At 33.2% G+C, this 20,969-nt stretch overlaps 1 protein-coding gene across 7 annotated transcripts in view; it reads right to left on the bottom strand.

Moving 5' to 3' along the window:
- LOC115889806 (hypoxia-inducible factor 1-alpha) overlaps positions 1-20,969 on the bottom strand; it is a 388,607-nt gene that overhangs the window by 187,228 nt on the left and 180,410 nt on the right. For all 7 annotated transcript variants that reach the window (XM_030909881.1, XM_030909884.1, XM_030909882.1 and 4 more), the window contains one exon: positions 2,429-2,573. In XM_030909881.1, coding sequence (XP_030765741.1) covers positions 2,429-2,573 — 145 coding nt within the window. The remainder of the gene's footprint in view (positions 1-2,428; positions 2,574-20,969) is intronic.

The raw sequence follows: 20,969 nt of genomic DNA, 5'->3' as shown, positions 1-20,969 counted from the left end.
ACGGACTGTGTCCAAGGTACGGACTGTGTCCAAGGTACGGACTGTGTCCAAGGTACGGACTGTGTCCAAGGTACGGACTGTGTCCAAGGTACGGACTATTTCCAAGGTACGGGTAGTGTCTTATGTACAGACATTATCTTATGTACAGATGTCCTGTGGACGAGTGTCCACAGTAAGAACGATTTTTTCTTACATCTAAGTGCCACAGCGTGGATGTAGCTTGAGTCCCATGCTGCTTCACTCCCATTTCTAAGCCTAGTCAGTAGCTACGGCTGTAAGGATTCATGGTGTCCTCAATCTGGCCCCTTTTGTTGTTTTGACCAACAGGATCGCCGACAGACAGTACAGAGATGCTAGACCACCTCACGCTGCTACTGTTTGAAGCAAGGTTACATAAAAGAACAGCTAAGTGTATATTTAAGTTCTAGTTTTACATTTAACATCTAAAACATTTTCAGTCTCAAACAATAACGTACATCTTAAGTAATATCGTACAGACTATGTTCAGTGGTTAGATTGTTAAGAACATTCATGTCGATATAATCTTTAAAATATAATTTAGATCTTAGGTTTCATTGCATTACGTCTTGTAATGGTATTACTTTTATAGATATTATTGCACTATTTTAATAGATGGATAATCAAACATAGATTCTAGAATCTACAGGTTGTAACATCTTCGATTTAGCATCATATGGAATATATCAAATTAATTAAAGTAATGCTACATTTCATATTTTCTCTTAAACTTTACATGTCCTGTATTTTATCGTAGTTGTTTTCATTGATATTTAGTACGACTCTTACCACCACTTTCTTTGACATATAACCACTATATATTTACTAGAACTCTACAATGTCATGTATCAGCAAAGAACGTCATGAATAAATATAGTCATTAGTTTTAAGTATTATACAACTGTGTTTTCTTTCTCTGTACATGCCTGGCGCCCAATATCTATATATCTTTTGTTAATTATTACTGATTAATTTTCTCTCTAGTGAAATACCTTATCCACGACTGCTCTCCGATGAAAAGCTGCCGTTCGCAGTGGTAGTGGTTTAAAAAACGCTACAATGTGCTCTATTGTTGTGTTTAAAATGTATGTATTCATAATTTTATTTTTGTTTCAACTGTGTTGCACTTCTAATGAATTAATAAAACATAAAAAAACTATATACTCATTATTATTTATTTTACAAGGAATCATTTAGAGCTTCAATGACGTTACAGTATTAGTTACCGTTATTAAGTAACGGAACACTAAAATTATGCAATGCCAAAACTTTCAATTAGTTTCTTCCGGACCGCCAGGTGGCTCTAAATGACGGATTTATTTGTTTTATTCAGTGTCTTATCTATCTCTAGTAGCTATTGGGATGAAACACACATCAGTCTATCCAAAAAAAATGTACCTTGATGATAAAACGCTTTTTAAATACCTTATAACGTTAAAAAAAATCAACAGGATGTTTCAAATATTCGTCCAAATATCATCACTTTGTTTTTAATTTAAAAACAAGCTAAAAGGTCAAATAATTTAGCTACAAATTGCATAAAAATTACCAAAATCGGCCCATTACAACAAAATATATTAAACTTTAAAATACATTAAAATTTTAAGATGTCTGTTTCTCGTACCGGTAAGTGTAGAACTTAAAAATAGTTAATTACATACCGAGCAATGTAAACTTTCCTTCGAAGTTTAAACAGTATTTTATTTACCACCACGGCACTAATAATAATATAGACATTTTATTATGATTAGTGTATTGTTCCCAGTAATTTATAGTGCAACGTTTCGCGACTTTATTATCAATAAATAATAATAATATATTTAAATGTATTATTATATATTTAATTCTTCAGGCAATAAAATACTTAGTATTCCACATGTTTACTAAAATGATCCATGACAACACTCATGAGATGAAAATTATATAGAAACGAATGAGATTACCATTTTTTCTTCAAAAATATTAAATAGAAAATCCGTATGGACGCCACTGGTCTAAATAAATAAAATTGTACATCAAAAAAGCATTTTTGATGCATAGAAAATGTGTATCAAGTTTCATAAAGATATATATCTTTAATAACATCAGTGTTATTATGAAAAAAAAATAGAGAATTGTACCACACTGTAGTTATTTTTTTCCCTTAGATATTAGCATGTCACTAAGGAACACCCCGTATAATAATGACAGAAGGCTGTAAGTTCCTTATATATTAAGATATTGATACGTATTGTACAATATGGTCTCATTTTATCCAGAGACGGCTCTGCCTACTCTGCCAGAATCTTATCTCAAGGTTCTACGTGTTTTCAAACAAATTTCATTTTTGTTTTAAATAAAATAAATGATTTGGTACGATAGTGCTCTGCATCGGTGCCCCATTTTTCAAAAAAACAAAAAAGCCACTTACCTTATAACGTAGTTTACGCAGACGACGCTTTGAGGCTTGTGTACTTTGTCGTAGATTAGGGTGGCTTGTGTGACGACCCACACGTATCCTCCTGTCTTAGCCAAGAATCTGTAGCGGTTCGTTTCGCATTGTCCTTTGGAAAACACTGTAACAAAAACATGATAAGTTAAAATATCTCTACGTTGTTTACACCAGCTTCATAAATTTATATGTATATGTTATAATTAGTGTTGCACAAGACAAGAATTCTTGTCTTGAAAATCTCTCTCAATTTCTTGTCTTGTCTTGAAATTCAAGACAAGAAATTTTCAAAGTCTTGTCTTGCAGATTTCTTGAATGGCAAAGTCTTGTCTTGTCTTGCAAGACTCTTGAAATTTTTTGTCTTGAAAAATTTTACATTCTAACAAAAAGGCAATAATATTTCTATATTTTATTTCATAGAAAGCGTCGTATACAAAATGTAATACGGAAAAATGAACAACAACGATGCTAATTTTAGCAAAAAAAATATTAACGGACCGCAAACGAACTACGTAAAAGCTGAATTAAAAAGCTGCGTTAACTAAAATAATACCAATTACCAATATACGGTTTGTTGCCTCGACTTTATTTCATTTTATTCTCAACTCTAAAACACTGGCTATGATAGAAAAAAAAATGAACACGGGTCAATATTAATGCCGGGTTTATACAACATTTGTATAAGTCGTAATCATAATCACAGTCTTAATCATCGTCATAATCACAACGCAATTTTAATGTGCGTTTATAGAACATTTTCATAATTATAATTTTTATATCAGTGAAGTTAGGTAACTTAATTAAAGGCTAAGTTCATGGTAGATGTCAACAGGTTTATAAGAAGTGGATATTTTAACTTTTATGATTATGACTATGATTGTGATTACGACTATGTAAATGTTGTATAAACCCGGCATAACTTGCGCAAAGACCTAATTATCACTTAAAAAAATGTATCATTTTTAACTTTCAAGAAATCTTGAATTCAAGAAATCTTGCAAGACTCTTGAAATTTCTTGCATATTAAAGTCTTGTCTTGTCTTGAAATTCAAGACAAGAAATTTTGAAAGTTTTGTCTTGAATTTCTTGCAAGAGTCTTGGTCTTGCAAGACTTCTTCAAGACTCTTGTGCAACACTAGTTATAATACAAGCCCGAAATCAGTGATTGTTAACAATTGCAAGTAAAAGCCCGCATTCACTGATTCACTGAATACTACTCTAGTAAAAGTTCAACAACTAATTTTGGAACAAACTTTTACTAGTGAATTTTAGCATTCAATGGAGCTTACGAGTGAAACCTAGCCAAATTCGCTTTCCTTTTTGACTATCTTCCAGCAGCTGCCCGTCACTTACTACACGAAAATTACGATCATACGCCAATATAGACAAATGTGTTGACTGAACATTTGAGGTGAGACACTCAATTTTAAAATCAAGACAATCAAATTTGTATTAGAATTAAAAAAAATGGCGCCTGGAGGCACGTATAGCCGCCCATATTAAAATATGTTAATTAAAAGTTGGTAGGCAGTTCTTTTAGTTTCAAAGTAAAAGAATTTTTCTAATTTTTTTAGCAGACCATACCAATAGGTATGGTAGGCTATTAAGGTCGGCAAAAAAAAAGTTTTTTCAATTTCACTCAAAATGAGTTACTTGGGTCATAAATGACCTAAATACAAAATATTTTCATGGTGTCTGTCTGTCTGTCCCTCCGTCTGTCCGTCTGTAACACGATAACTCAAAAACCGCTGAACCGATTTTAACCAAATTTGGCACAACTGTGGCACCCGAGAATCTGGCCATTAGTTTTTGATGAGGGTGGGGGGTTGGTAAGGGGGTATGGGAGGGGGTATGGGAGTGGGTTAAAAATTTTAAAAAATCGTAACTCCAAAATTACAGTAGCTAGCGAAACGCGGTTTTCAAATTAAGAATAGGAATAATATTTGCAACAAAATCCATACATATATAAAAGCACAAAAGTTTTTTTTGTTACATCCATCCCGCCTCAACTGCTCTACCAATCTTGATGATTCTTTTTTTAAATGAAAGGTATATATGTCTAGATTTGTTATGAAGTATTTTTAAATTGTTGAATGGCTATTTCTTTGTGTAAATCGACTAAATATTAAAACATACCTGAAAAACACCTACATACAATACCTCCAGAAATAAATTATTTGTCATTGTCAGTGGTTTGTCAGTTAGATTATATATCAAGTTTTTAGATATTTTAGGGATCAGTTCATACAGCCAGCTTTAGATACATAAATATTAGAACAAAGGTTCGTTTAAACGACATTAGTGAATTAGCTACACAAAGCGATTTTAGGAAATTCATCCTCTTAGAGAGTAAAATTATGTCGGAACAATTTGTTGTATGAAAATTCCTTACTATGTGGTCTACAAGAATGAAATCCTACAAAAAGAATTAGAAGATATTTTTGAAATTCATCAACCAAATGGGTAAAGTTAGTAAAAATTTATATAAAAATTGGTGACCTCTGGATTATACACATAAAAATTGGCACAAAGGATCATTTAAAAACATGAGTTAATTATATGGATAAAGCGATTTTATGAAATTTATAATCTTAGTAAGTAGAATAGGGAATGAAAGTTTGCTGTACGAAAATGCATTACTATAACATCTAGCAGTATAAAATTTTATACAAGGGTTTATTTAGTGACACATCAATAATATAAACGAAATATTTCTTCTTCAATTATCCTTCAAGGAATAAAAAATAACTATAAATTGAGTATTAGTGCTCTTAATAAACCAAAAAAAGAGATGAAAAAAATATCAAGGGAGTATATTAAGTAAAGCGACAATTGAAAATTTCAAATATTCATTTGAAAACTTCATATTTCAAAACTATTTATTTTAGTAATACAGTTTATATGGGACCATAGGTAGGGGTTCTATCTATAGAGGGTAAATAATCATTTCACTATTTATTATTTTTTGGAGAGATTTTATTTTTTCAGATTTTGCAAAATTTCTTTGAAATTGACTTTGGTTCGATTTCGAAAATAATCTATATATAAATAAGAAATAAAAAACCGCCCTGGAAGATCGCCATCCACCCTCTATCCAACCATACATAATTAGTTTCAGTCAATGGAAGTAGTTAGAAAAAACTGAAAAAAAGTGTTAAAAAAGCAGGATTTCAAAAACGTTTTGTGGCCAAAATTGGACTTCTTTGAAATACTTTCATTTCGATAACTTCTAGAATTATTAAGATTTTTTTATTTCAGACGGCTCTAATCAAAAGTTTAATTTTTGGTATACAAAGTGTGTCATAAAGTCATATACAGGCGATGAAAAAATAAAAAACGGTTTTTAAATTTTCGAATTTTCTTAAGTACATAATAATATTTAAAGAGAATAAAAATGCTCTTGAAATTGGAATATTGACGGCTTTTTATATATTTTAAGTAAAAATATGTAATAAGTCAAAAATAACAATATCGATTTTTGTCGAGCGAGTCTTAAATAAGTGCAATTATTCTTAGCGGTAGTAGGTATATTTGACCCCAGAAACACGATTATGAGTTTTTTCGAGAAATTTTTTTTTGAAAATTTGGAATTTTTTGAAAAACCTTTTGGATTTTTTTTAGTTTTTAGTTAAAAACCATAATTTCGTGAAAATATGGCAACATAGATAGGTAGTAGATTAAATTTGCAAGACAGAAAAACCCGAAAAGCTGCAGTGGTTCTCAAAATTTAAGCAAAAAATATTGTTTTTTGGAAATTTTTAAAGTAAAATAACTCAGTTATTTTGGATTTATTTGAAAAACGGTAAAGAGAAAATATGTTTTTTTTATCGAGATCTACCAGCCCTGAAAATATTTGCACTTAGTCAAGACTTGCCCTGTATAATACCCAGAAAATCGACAATTGATTGAACTTTCATATGAAGTACGAGTAGCTCTAAAACTTTGAAAAACATAATTTAAATAGGGCATTTGTAAGGCTCACTAGCTCTATATACAAAGTAAATCATTTAAATCAATGCATGAACTATTCGAGGTGTAACGCGCACGTAGTCGCGGGAAAAACCTAGTTTATAATAACATCAAAATCAGTCAAAGTCGCAGTTTTCGAGATATTAACATATTTTAGTATGGGCGGCTATACGTGCCTCCCGGCGCCATTTTTTTTATCTCAAAAACTGCGACTTTGACTGATTTTGATGTTATTACAAATTTTGTTGCAAATATTATTCCTAATCTTAAATTGAAAACCGCGTTTCGCTATCTACTGTAATTTTGGAGTTACGATTTTTTAAAAAATTTAACCCCCTCCCATACCCCTTACCTACCCACCACCCCCACCAAAAACTAATAACCAGATTCTCGGGTGCTACAGTATTTTTGTGCCAAATTTGGTTAAAATCGGTTTAGCGGTTTTTGAGTTATCGTGTTACAGATAGACAGACCGACGGACAGACGGACAGACAGATAGACACCATGAAAATATTTTGTAATTAGGTCATTTATGACACAAATAACTCATTTTGAGTGAAATTAAAAAAACTTTTTTCTGCCGATCTTAATAGCCTATCATACCTGTTAGTATGGTCGGCTAAAAAGACTAGAGAATCATGAAGAAAATGGTTGAAACTAAAGCAATCAAAACTCATTTGTGCAACTTTATGTCAATTGATAGTCAGTTTGGCTAAACGATTTTTTTTTAAATTTTAGATTTTGACATAAATGCACTAAATCACTGAAACACTATCACACCAAATCACAAAAATTAGAATATCTAGGAAAATATTTGTCTGAGGAATAGGCCTTAGTAGGCCTAACTTTAATAGTATTTTGAAGAGACATAAAATCTTTATTGAATATCGGATTAATATACTGGGTGTTCCATTTGAAATAAAAGAGTAACTTGCTTATAAAAGTGACCAAGGTTCAATATTAATTTATCTAGTACTAGCGTGTACCCGTGACTTCGTTTGCGTCGAATTAATCATTTGTAAGGGTGATGATAGAGCAAAGCAAGAATTTCCATTAACATACAAACTGGATAACATTTTCTCACATTCATGTCAGCATGAGAAAAACAATATGGCGATATTATTATACAACTTGGTAATATTTGAGGGGTAGTTTCATCTCGTTGGAATTTGACTTGAAATCCGTTTGCCAAAAATAAGCTTTTTACGTCAAGCAGTTTAAGCAGAATCGTGGTTAATCAATTACCCAACATTTTGGTACACCCATGATATGATTTTTTAAAAATTTCAAAAGATGTAAAAAAACAAAATAAATTATGCATGTCCAAGTGTCTTCCCGAAAGACTAACCGTTTTTTAAATAACAAATATTGTAATATTTGAGGGGCGTTTTCACCCTCTTGGAATTTGAAATTCGAAAAAAAACCTCCTTATCGAACCTCTACACCCCACAGTCCCTCCTTATCGAACCTCTACACCCCACAGTCAATCCGTTTGCCAAAAATCAGCTTTGAACGTCAAGCAGTTTAAGCAGAATCGTGATTACTCAGTGGTCATATTTTATGAAACACCCTGTATAAATTTTTAAAAAATCTTAAACCTAACCTAACCTAACAACAAAATAAAATATACGTGTTTAAGTTTTCCGAAAAACTCACCGGTTTTTAAATAAAAAATATTCTAATATTTGAGGGGTGGTTTCACCCCCTTCCAAGCAATCCAAGCAAAACCGGTATTATTTGTTTCTTAGCCAAAACGCGATAAAGTCCGCACAAATTAGAAATGACTCTCCACTCTCAAGTTTATGGCCCGTTTTTATTATCCAATTACATTTTCCCTTCTGGCAGAAAAGCGAAAGCACAAACAATATTGTTACATTATGTTAAAACCGAGACCAGTCGACAGCCAACCACGCCAAATAAAATATATCTGCCGGATATCGTAACTTTTATATAGTTTTAAGAGATAAAATTTGAGGAAATAAAGTTACATTAGTTTGGAAACTCGTATTGTCGGGAAAACACGAGTTCGTCGAACGCTCTACGATACGTAGTTTTATTTTCCTAAAAGTTATCCAGATAGAAGTTGCCTCGATAAATTACAAATTGTATTTTTCCGGATTTTAATGGGAGGAAACAAAGTATCTCTCCAAATTATCAGTTTCCGAGAAACAGACTCTAGCGGCATTGAAGATCTACACCACCAATTTTCGAAACTGGTGATGTAGATCAAAAAAACTAAAATAAACTGTTAACTTCTTAATCACACTGTATTTTCTCTAATATGATAAAGGTGATTTTTATGAATTTGACAAATGTCTATATACCGCGATTTATGAAGTAAAACTTCTTTACGCCCATTGGGAGTAAAAATTCAAGGCCGTGACGGGCGAGGAAAAGTGATAGCGGCAGTGTTGCCACAGCTACCCCATTTGGGGTAGATTTACCCCTTTGTAAAACAATTTAACCCCGCGATCTCGTGATAATTTACACCGTTGAAAAATAAGCTTGTGGCAACGATCTGTGCCGTACGCAAAAAAAAATCACTATAATAAACTTGATATTGTACCAACCTTGTGTGCTAGGAACTATATTTTCACGCATATTTTCATCGACAGGTTTGTATAGCTCCTGTTTGACAGCTCAAAATTAGAATTTAGAGTTAGTAACTCGCATTTTCATTGGAGGATATTGTCATATTTATTTCAAACCAATAATCAACGAGAATATTCGTATAATTTAATAAAATTCCTGTAAATCACTATATAAATAATGAACTGTTTGTAATTGAACTGTTAAGCTACATTCGAAATCAATTCGCTGGCCGAGTGGCACTTCGACGTTAAAGTCGGAACGAAATTAACCATTCACAACAAATTTCGAGTCGAATTTTGCGCATACGTGTTTAAACGTCTCCTGACATTTTTAGGTTAGTTGTTTGTGGAAGAGTCAAAATCCGGAACAGTTGTTAATTAAGTTTTCCAAGTTTTTATGTTTAGAAAAATGGAAACAAAAACGTCATTTAGTGATGATTTTTTTCTACAATGTGTCTCAATTATGGGATCGCTTAAGCGGGCTTCTTATAAAAGATTTTCGTTGCACTCAAAACTTTTTCTCGCAATTAATATGGGTCGGACGCCTCATTTTTGGGTTTTGGTAAACCCCTTGGTTTTCGATCAAGCGAATTATTGAGCTGCAACGATAATTGCCGTTTTTTTAACAGCAAAACCACAAGTCCTAATAAAATAGGAATAGCGTCCTCTTCACTCATCTTTCTTTTAATAATTATTTACGTTTCACAGGAAAATGGCTTGTAACAACAACACAAACAAAATAATTATTAAAATTTAAATACCAAATTTGTCATAATTGTCAAACGAAAATTCCGTGCTGAAGTGGAAGTTTGCAGCTTGCAAACTTTCAATCCAACTTCAACTTGCACTCTGGCGTCGAATTTTGTTGTGAATGATTACACTGAAGTACATATGATAAGCTTGCGGGCCAAAGTACCACTCGGCCAGCGAATTGATTTCGAATGTAGCTTTAGAGTGACAAGTTTGATTACCCAAAAGAAATACTGGTTGCCTAACGATTAACATTAAGTAAAAATAAAAATCAACAACATGAATAATGAACAGAAACAGATCACATTTAAACAAAAACAGACCAAACAAAACAAATTGTTGGTTAGTAGAAGTTAGTAGTAGTCAGAGATATAGATGTAGTAGTATTTTGGTTTAATGGCCACAGCTGCCAGGCTATCCGGCCGAGTGATAGAATTATCGTTTTTTAATAAAAATTTAAAAAAACATTATAAAATTATAAACTAGAATAGTATACGGTTTTATATTAACTCTAATTTTTTGGAAGTTTATGAAAAGCATTCATAAAAAAATATATATCCTTCAAATCCTTTTAATAGCCAATTTACTAGCCGTTAGTAAAAAGTTTTTGTTTTTACGCCTTAATATGCTACTAACGATATGATATAATAAATATGTAAATATAATAATTGAGTTTTATAATTCACCTCTATTTTTAAAAAAGCAATCAGCTTCTGAATTTTTCACACTGAATAAAAGTCTAAGGATACTATAAAATTATAACTAATGAGCTCGCACCAAAATGTATCCCTGAATGTATTGAAACTTTTATGAATTTCCTTAGTGGAAAATTTTGTGGAAATAAAGTTATTTTAATCCTGAATAAAGGCCGAAACGTGGAAAACACGGGGTTCAAAGGACGCTTTATGTGGGTCATGGGATAGTTTGCCTTACCCCAGCCGAGAGGCTTGGGAATTTTTTCCTGTTTCTCGTTTCCTTATCCTTATATCGTAAAAATAATATAAAAAAACTTTTCCATTTCCACATTTCAATAAATATCCACACACAAAAAATACTGAATGTAATAAAAAGGAAAGACTGGTTATACAACTATATCTCTCAAATAGCCTAAACAGAGGTTTTTTGGAAGCGATTAATTTATTGTTTGTACAGATAATACCAACAATATTCTTTAATGATACCCTCTGTTCCGCATCCAGTTCAATGCTCATAAGTGATGTTAAAATGTTTAGCCGCCTGTATAGAACCGTATGATCGAAAAAAATGACATCCATTTGGCTGGGAAATGACGATCGATGTTAGTTCATATATGTAAATTTACATAAAAATGACAACGATCTTTATTTCATAGCCATCGCTGACGCCGTTTTTTTCGATCATACGGTATATTTGACCTACGGATCTGATAGGGCCAGATATACGAACAGGGGCACAGGTATAGGACCTAGTGATGGGTTGTTATTTAACTATCTGTTATTTTATAACAATTATTTAGAAATAACATAACGCAACCGTTACTATTTCTAAAAAATAACAGATATAAAATAACAACACGTAGAGATCGGCCGCTCGTGAAACGAAAAACGAAGTCGGCGCTCTGCACCGCCACGAAATTCTATGCTGCTCGAAGCAATTCCAAAAAACAAGTAGTATGGATGGAAAACATGTTATTTCGTCAACCATCGATACAGGCGGCGAGACAACGGACAACGGCTACGGCGAACGTAGCTGCTTCGGTCGACGCCGTCGGTGGTCGTATTGGGTCTGCAACAGCTTAAAAATAATAGGATATAAAAGAAGCAGTTTTTTTGAAACAGTTGCGGGCATAACGCCTGGGCGGTCGAGATAACAGGAGTGGGAAAGGAACGCTGCTGCATCGGTCGATTGTCGATGGAGGCTCGCAACGGGTTGGAGAAGCAGTCATTTTAGATACAACCTGTTACGAGCATAACAGGGCGGCGGTCGAGATAATCGGAGTGGGAAAGGAACGCTGGCTGCATCGGTCGATTGTCGATGGAGGTTCGAAACAGGTTGGAGAATAACGCATCAGTTGTTTTAAATACATTGTTTTTCAACCTGTTACGAGCATAACGGGCGGAGGTCGAGATATTATGGCGCTGTATGTTTCAGTACGTTATTAAATTTTAATTTATTTAGGTATTTATCTGAAAAATTTTCAGAATAATATTTTAAGATTTTTTAAAAATGTATACAGGGTGTTTTGAAAAATCTGGTCATTGATTAATCACGATCCTGCTTAATGCCCTTGACGTAAAAAGCTGATTTTTGGAAAACGGACTAACTTTAGGGTGTAGAGGTTCGATAAGAAGGGATTTTTCGAAACTCGAATTCTAAACCACCCTCAAATATTAGAATATTTTTTATTTAAAAACCGGTGAGTTTTTCGGAAAAACTTTTAAACACGTATATTTTATTTCGTTGTTTTACATATTTTAAGATTTTTTAAAAATATATACAGGGTGTTTCATAAAATATGACCATTGAGTAATCACGATTCTGCTTAAATTGCTTGACGTTTAAAGCTGATTTTTGGCAACAACCACCGTTTTTAGAGAGGTATTTTAGATAACAATCGATATTTAGAAATGTTTTGACACCCTGGAAATACTACTACCGATGTCATTGTTCATGTCAATTCAACATGTCATTGTTGCAACTTGCAACTGCGTTAATACGCCTGGCGGTGACCGCCTCATACTCTTTCAGATATTTAGCAATAAAATAAAGAAACCTGTTATTTTTAAGCTGTTATTTTAAGCTGTTTTTTATAAATAACTATAACAGTTTCAACTGTTATCTAAAAATAACAGTTTTGCCCATCACTAATAGGACCTTCATCCAAGAACCTAACTCTAAAACTACAAAGGAACTGCTATTGCTCAACAGGAATAAAGTGCGTATTACAACAGTCTCTTGACAGACATTATGCCCTGTCAAGTGTATGGTTGCCAACCGTCCTCTATTCCAGAGGACAGTCATCTTTTTGATCTCACTGTCTTCTTTTCCCTCACATATGGAAAAGGTCCTCTTTTTTATATACCAAACTCAAAGTCTAAAATATATTCCTCTATAGCTATGATGCTTTAAAACATTGTTAATCTGTGTTTCTCGCTATTCCCATTCGTTTGTACAGAAAGGAAAATGGAGAAATATTTATGTACAAGCAATATTTGTGGAAGCGATAAATATTTTTAACTATTTTATGTCTTTTTAACTTACTGTTAGCTTATGTTTTGAAAAAAAAGTTTTGTTGAAAATGGTTTGTTTTATTTTAACAAGTTTTGAGTATAAATATTTTTAAGAAAATAAGAAAGACCATCAAACGCATACCGTTGACATAACTTTTTGGTAAATTCTAGACATTTGGGCGAGGTTTCAAAGAATGTTTCGCCAGTGCCTCTTTTTTACCTCTATTTTTTATTTTGGCAACCTTAGTCAAGTGCAACCTGAATGAGCCGAACTCGTATTAAGGATCCTTGCCTATGCGATAAACCGATAAAGATCCAGAAACAGCAAAACACAATGTTCCTGCGAGGTTCCTGATCACAAGTCACACTTTCTATATGAAAAAGGAAAGCTAGAACCCGATGAACTACCTACCATCCTATCGAGGAACTGCACAAGCTGGTGCAGGATACAGGGATAGAATAATGGGTGCGGTCATAGAAAGAGGGCAAATACAATAGACCTTGAGGTAGTAGTGTTGCCGGCTTAATATTGAGGAAATAACGGATCTTAATGCAGGTACGTATCTTTATTAGTATAGTCACCTACATTGCCGGTTTTGTGAGAAAATCGTTTTTTCTTTTTTTATTTTTCTGTCGAAATATATGCGCAATAACTCTCTAAAGGTATTGATAAATACATTAACTCCTATATTCGATTTCTTGTTTTTATTCAAAAAATCTCACTTACGCTTCCGTCCTCTACGTCACCAAACAAAAAGTGACGTAGGTGACACAGGGAAACGTAGATAACTTTTGTGTTGTAGAACAAGTCTTCGCGGTCCTTAAAAGGTAATACTACATTATGATGTCTCTCTTTTTCAGAAATATGCCTCTCACAGCTGCTAAAAAAGCGCGAAAGTATAGGCAAAAGATTAATCAAACCCCGGAAAAAAGAGCCGAATATTTGGCGAAATGTAGGGAAAGAGATGAGAAGCAAAAAAAATTGCTGAACTCTCGGATCCAGAAAAGAGATACAAAGGCAAAAAATGGCGAGAAAATCAACAACGCTCACGGCGCCAGAGGGCAGAAAAATCAAGAGAGTTATTGAAAGAGAATACTCCTCTTGCCTCTCCGATTCCCGTTGCGGAACCAGTCCCAGCACTTCCAAGAGCCAACCAAGGAGTCAATAGAGTAGCTGGTAGATGGACGGTTGCCAAGAGAAAAAGCGCTTCTTACAGAAGAATAAAACAGGAAGATTTAGAAAAGATGAAAATGGCTAAGGGAAAATACAAGAAGAGGTATCAAAGAGTAAAAAAGTGCATTTATCTGAGGGGATAAAAAAAAAAAAGGTATACAATAAAATAAAATCAACCAAAAGCTAACGTGATTATCGGTAAGCTGTCATAACCATACCAATAGGTACGTATGCTACCTTGAGGCAGTATTACTTAACATCGATAGGTGACAGTATCCCCTAACAAAACTTATTGTACAAGAAAATTCTATGATTGAATATTGATAAAGGCAGTGTTAACCCTGCACTGACAGAGGGTTTGGCAGTTGAATATCTCTTAAAGAAAAAATCGCTTTTGTTCCCTCAGCCGTTCTTGAGATATAAAAATATACAGAGTATTATTTACAAATCTTTGCTTAAGCTCTAACCCTCCCACTGTATTTTATTGCTTTTAAGCAAATATTTTAAACCAAAGTTTTAAATTTATTTGATATAGAATAAATTACAGCGATCTGATGCAGTTTATACAGTCTCTAAGTGAAGAATCTCCTCTCACGAAAGATGGCACATGTTTTTTTTAAAAGACCCTCTAAGGTGTCTGATAAAATAGCCTTTATTTTATTCCTTTCGGTAGCAAACAGAAAAATAAATTCAGTGAAATAACAAGATGTTATCGTCTATAACTATCTTCTTAGTGCCTTACGAACTTGTCAGACGATATTAAAGGGGTTAAACTACAGAACAAGTTAAAACGGCTTCGGGCGGACAGCTGAACTAAGATGATTTACCAACAATTCGATTTCCTTCGAGTTTATGTTCTATAATAGACTTTATCGTTACAGACTTAGCCTGAGCCCTTTTTAATAAACCTTATTACTGTTTATTAGCTGGATCTGCTTTTAACACTGCTTGACTTGGGTCAAAAACAAATATTTTTGAGATAACATAGAGTGCTCGCTAAAAAGTTAGATTACTAAATTGGTGTAGTTTTAAAACAAGTGAATCAAGCGATTTTGAGAACTTGTTGAAATTTTGACCCCTTAAAATTTTCATGTAATCCAATAAATTTTGTTCTAGTAGGATGAGTTTGATGATTGTAGAGAAAATTTAAAGCTTAATTATTTGAATTTTTAGCATCTTTTTAAACTAAGTTTTCATCTGTCTATTATTAGTGGAGTGCTTTAAGCCCTTATGGGATACAAACCTCGGAATTCATTTACTGTGAACGAATTTTTATAAAACTTTTTGCATTGGTTAATAAGATATATTACAAAGTTTAACCATTTAGATTCGTTACTTTTAAATAAACACACATATAAAAATGCATACATACAGGATGGCTCCACATTCCGGAAAAGCTCTGTATCATGATTCCTATTTGAAATTTTCAATTCAAACTTTTTACAAAATATGTGTTTAATGGTAGTTCACATTTCAAAAATATTTTTATAGATATACAGGGTGAGTCAAATTCCGGTTTCAAAAATATCTTAATACCATAGAGTATATTAAGTGGTTTTTGAATTATGGCCAAGTCCATGAGGACGTCAATCTAGACATCCAGGAACCTTCGTATGATAACTTCTAATCGAGACGATCGACTTATTGTAAGTTTATCGCAAAGAAACCGCCGTTTGCCAGCTTTTCAAGTTGATAATGAATTGCACTTAAGGAACGTACATATTAACTAACGGACTATAAGAAGAAGATTAAATGAAGCAAATCTTATGTCAAGAAGGCCTGCTTCGGGACCAGAACTTACTAGATGTGTTGACTAGGTCCAAAAGCAAAGGCATGGTCTTAATGTAAAAATTACGAAAAATGTGTCTTCTTCAAAAGCGAATATTTCCAACAAAAATAAAGCTAATGAGATGAACCAAAAAACAAACCATCGAGAAAGAACGTATCTAGATGATAAAATGATTTTTAAATTTCTTGCCGTTTTAACATATTCCACAGGGCGTTTCAAACTTTCACCAAAATATCAACATTAAAATACTTCCAGTTAAAATACTTGCACTTATTTCTGGGACACTCTGTAGTTTGTTCTTGATTCATCTCAATAGCTTTATTTTTATTGGAGAAATTCGCTTTCGAAGAAGGCAGTAACGGTTTACAGCTATTTTAGCAATAAAAAGCATGCCTTTGTTTTAGTTCTCTTAAACACAAATAAAATAGAGTTTATTGTCTTTCTAGTCACTGTCATGGAACAATCATATTATTATTATTTCTTGGCAGTAACTCTAAGAGAGACGGTTTTAAGTCAAAAAATTGATCTCTGTTATGTTCAATGAGGAAGATGCATATATTTTATTTTTCGCCAGAAACTGCTCAATTTATTAGAATACATATGTGTAAATGCAAAAAGAAACTTTTTTCTTGAAAGCAGTACCACAATTTTATAAAACGGACCATTAAAATACTATGGATAACGCAAACGACGCCTCGCGAATTGAAACGATATTCTATTGGTCTGACGTCACCCGCCGTTCTCGTCGACTCGCGATGGCCAGCAGCAGCCAGACGTGTTCCGTTTATGTACGTATTTAGGTGGGGTACTAAGACATTTTTGTTGCTTTTAGCGTTGAATGAAGGAGATTTTTATGCTTTTTTTGTGCAGTTATTATTTGTATGTGTTGTGTGTTCTGAGAATTTTTTAAGTAATGGCAGATTCCGGGTTTGTAAAAGCACAATCAGATAACTTGCCAAAAGTCGATGCTTTTATGTTGGCTGCTTTTATAAATACAAATTCCCAATTTATTGCTGCTGAATTGCGAGGAAAAAAACAGAGAGGTATGTAACATTTATTCTTTGTAGTACTGAGGCATATTTAAGTATAAGTAGGTACCTACTGTTACGAACTTTTATATAGTTATAAATATTAATGTTATAAACTTATTTTTCAGATCAGGTAGGGATACGTATGGAGATAATGCTGTAGGTTATGTAGAAGTGAAAAGAGACAAAAATATTTGTTTAGTACGTGGAAAAATAACTCCAGAGCATAGCGTGAAAAAGAAAGTTTTTTTTATATATTGACACCCCCTTACCCTTGTTATTTTTAAAGATTGTTTTTTTACGAAATTACAGAAAATAAATTGTTTATCAGTAATGAAAATATTATACAAGGTGTCCCATAAGCTAACGCCAAAATTAAGTTACTTTTTTAAGTGAAACACCCTACATATTTTTGGATTCCTATCTTCAAATGTTTACGAAAGTTTACGAAAGTCTAAAACTTGCAGATAAGGCTGTATGTGGGTGTCAAAATATAATGAATAACCCTGTACACATTCAAATTTCATATACCTATGTAAGACAATATACATAAATATATGAACTTACATCAAAATGATCTTCATAACAATAAATCGTAAAAATAGAGGATAATTTAACGTTTTTCTTTTCATCTCTTTTCATGGCCTTGGACCATTTTTTTCTGTTTCCGCTCATCCATTACTATTTATAAATACCACTAATTACTAATTATGTATTAATTAACACAAATAACTAAAATTTTGACTCGGATTCAATTAAACGCTATTGAATATTGAAAGCAAACTGTGTAAAATAAACACGCGTCTGGCTCCACTCAACCAGAAGAACGGCGGGTGACGGCACAGCGGCAAGGCGCGGTAGAGAGCGTTTGCCCGGCCATTTAAATTACCAATATTTAATTATTTTATATTAGAGGCATTTCTTAACCGACATCAACGATTTTTTTTTGTTCAATTTGTAATTATATGAACTATTTTTTAAAACCATTATTTAAAAACATGCATTTTCCTCATTAAAGCAACAATAGCCGATACAACTTTTAGAATTAAAATTATCTCTGCTAGAGTAACTACCCACAAACTAACAATAATAATATAATATTTCAATTACAGTGATATTACAAAAATAATAAACACTACTTCATAGGTGTGTTGCTGAGGATTAAAACAAAGCATTATTTTAATACTAAAATTGTCTTCTTCAAAAACGAATATATCCAACAAAAAAAAATATTGATATGAATCAAAAAACAAATTATTGATGCACGTTGATGATAAAATGGTTTTAAAAGTCAGTGTATTTAACTATATTCTGGGCATTCAAGGGTAATCGATGGTTAATTAAAATTATAGGATTTTGCTTATTACATGCCATTTTTCTTCACTTTAAAAAATCAATTAACGATATTTAACAGAGCTGTAACTAAACGAAATACAAAAATCCCACTAGCAAGAAGTAAAATATTCGTCTATATTCCAAATAAATCACGCTTCAATTTTAAACTCGTTTATCACAATAAAGAATGAATGATTATTCCAATTTTTAGATCATTCGTCATAACGGATCAAATTTAGCCGTTCTTTTGGAAATAAAGCTGGGTCGCACTGAAATGAAACGTTATATCTAGCATTGCTAGGTATAAAAACTGAATGTGGCACATATACGACTTAAAGCAAGACAAATATCTGTTCGGGACATAAAAGGAAATCGATTTTTCAGGAAAGTAATAATCATAAAGACTTCAATAATCGTCAAATCTGACCTTTGTGGCCAGAGGAAAGACAGTGAGATCAAGAAGTTATTAAAACGGGGAATTACATATACCGTAAAAACGTATAGTATTTTTCAAAATGGTGGTGTAGACTGGTCTAATGATGTCAGCCTAATTTGTGTTATCTTGTTCCATTTTTCTATAGTAAATTAGTTATTTAATCGCACAACGCTCAATGGAATGAAATATGCAGGGAATACCTAAAAAGACCGTAAAAGAATTTGTAACGTTTTTAGTTCGTTACATGTCTTTGATTATGATATATGATGTCTGGCGTATCATCACCGAATTCCGTATCGTTCAGGCCTGATAATTTATTTGGCACGCTTGGCGTAATTTTTACGTTCCCTCTAGTCGCCAACCCTGTTATCGTTTGACACAACCCTGTTATCGCTCTGAGGAGGCGCTGTCAATATCGCTTCTGTCAACTCTCTCCGTGCTTAACATCACTTTGTTTTGCCGCTCTGTTGTATCCCGGCTTTTAGAAATGGTGATTATTTAAATCTTGCTGTATAATTTGAATCAGCTGCTATTTCAAAGCAACAGGTAAAGATGAGATATTATCCTTTTAGATTCGATATTATTACTGCATATTTTTAGGGTAGAGTTCTGGATGTCCCAACCTAACTTGTATTTGTATTTTGCTGGCACGTTGGCGTCCCTTTTCTTTTGTCCTCCAGAATGTCACATGGAAGAAAGGACATGTTCTTTATTATTTAGTGAGCCCTCGGAAGTAATTCGAGGTAGGTTCATTTTGTTTATTAGATCTTGTTTGATTTTAAACAAGAGTTTCGTATTTTTAGGGTCCAAGGTACGGACTATTTCCAAGGTTATAGTCCTAAGTTATGGTCCAAGGTACGGGTAGTGTTCCCTTCTACCATTATCCTATGTACGGATGTCCTGTGAACGAGTGTCCCCAGTAAGAATAATTTTTCTTGCATATAAAGTGCCCCAGCGTGGATGTAGCTTGAGCCCCATGCTGCTTCGTTCCCATCCATAAGCTAGTTAGTAGTTACGGCTGTTCCAATTCATGGTGTCCTCATTCTGGCCTCTTTTGTTGTATTGGATGGCCGAGTACAGAGATGCGAGCCCACCTCACGCTGCTACTGTTTGAAGCAAGGTTACATAAAGAACAGCTAAGTGTAGATTTAAGTTCTAGTTTTACATTTAACATCTAAAACATTTTCAGTCTTAAACAATAATGTACATCTTAAGTAATATCGTACAGACTATGTTTAGTGGTTAGATTGTTAAGAACATTCATGTCGATTTAATATTTAAAATATGATTTAGATCTTAGGTTCTTAGATCTCATTACATTACGTCTTGTAATGGTATTACTTACATAGATATTTAGTACAACTCTTAACACCACTTTCGTTGACATAAAACCACTATAATAATTATTAAAATTGTACAATGCTATTTACCATCACAGTCCATCTTGAATAAATATAGTGGGGTTCCCAACCGTCCCGGTTTGGCCGGGATTAACCAGGAATCAGAAAGTTTGTCCCGGCGAAAGTTTTGTCTTGGCCGGGACCTGGAAACTAAAAAAGTGTGTACTACACACATAATATATTTTAATTTCTAATATTTAATGTTTTGTCTCAATTATTTAAAAGCTTAAACATAATTGTCCCGGAATCGCCGATGCTCAAGTTGGGAACCCTAAAATATAGCCATTAGTTTTAAGTAATATACAACTGTGTTTTCTTTCTCTGTACATGCATGGCGCCCAATATCTATTTTTTTTTGTTTATTGTTATTAATTAGTTTTCTTTCCAGTGAAATACCTTATCCACGACTGCTCTCCGATGAAAAGCTGCCGTTCGCAATGGTAATGTTTACAAAAAAACGCTACAAATTAGCCATTAAAAATACGACAAAAGACCTAGGTAATAGATGTCATCCACAGAATCAAATCCCTCAACAATGGGTAGGACACATGGCAAGAAGGACGAACAACAAATGGGCCACAAAAATTACAGCATGGTAACCACGATGAATTGAGAGTCCTAGAAGAAGATCAAAGAGATGGGACCATTACATTAGGAAATTAGCATGGGTAACTTAGGCCTGCATACCCAAAATTAGACAATGGGCTCAACTACACAGAGAGTATCTAAATATGTGAGGGAGACTACACCATAATTGGAAATGGTTGCTTAAGCTAAAAATGATGATTAATATTATTAGGACCAAATTCTTTTACAAGGATAATGATAACTAGTACGGA

The sequence above is a fragment of the Sitophilus oryzae genome, unplaced genomic scaffold (assembly GCF_002938485.1).
Source record: "Sitophilus oryzae breed Bouriz unplaced genomic scaffold, Soryzae_2.0 scaffold_847_pilon_pilon, whole genome shotgun sequence".
Taxonomy (NCBI): domain Eukaryota; kingdom Metazoa; phylum Arthropoda; class Insecta; order Coleoptera; family Curculionidae; genus Sitophilus; species Sitophilus oryzae.
Note: the sequence above shows the minus strand (reverse complement) of the source record. Positions and strands in the feature narration are given on the sequence as shown.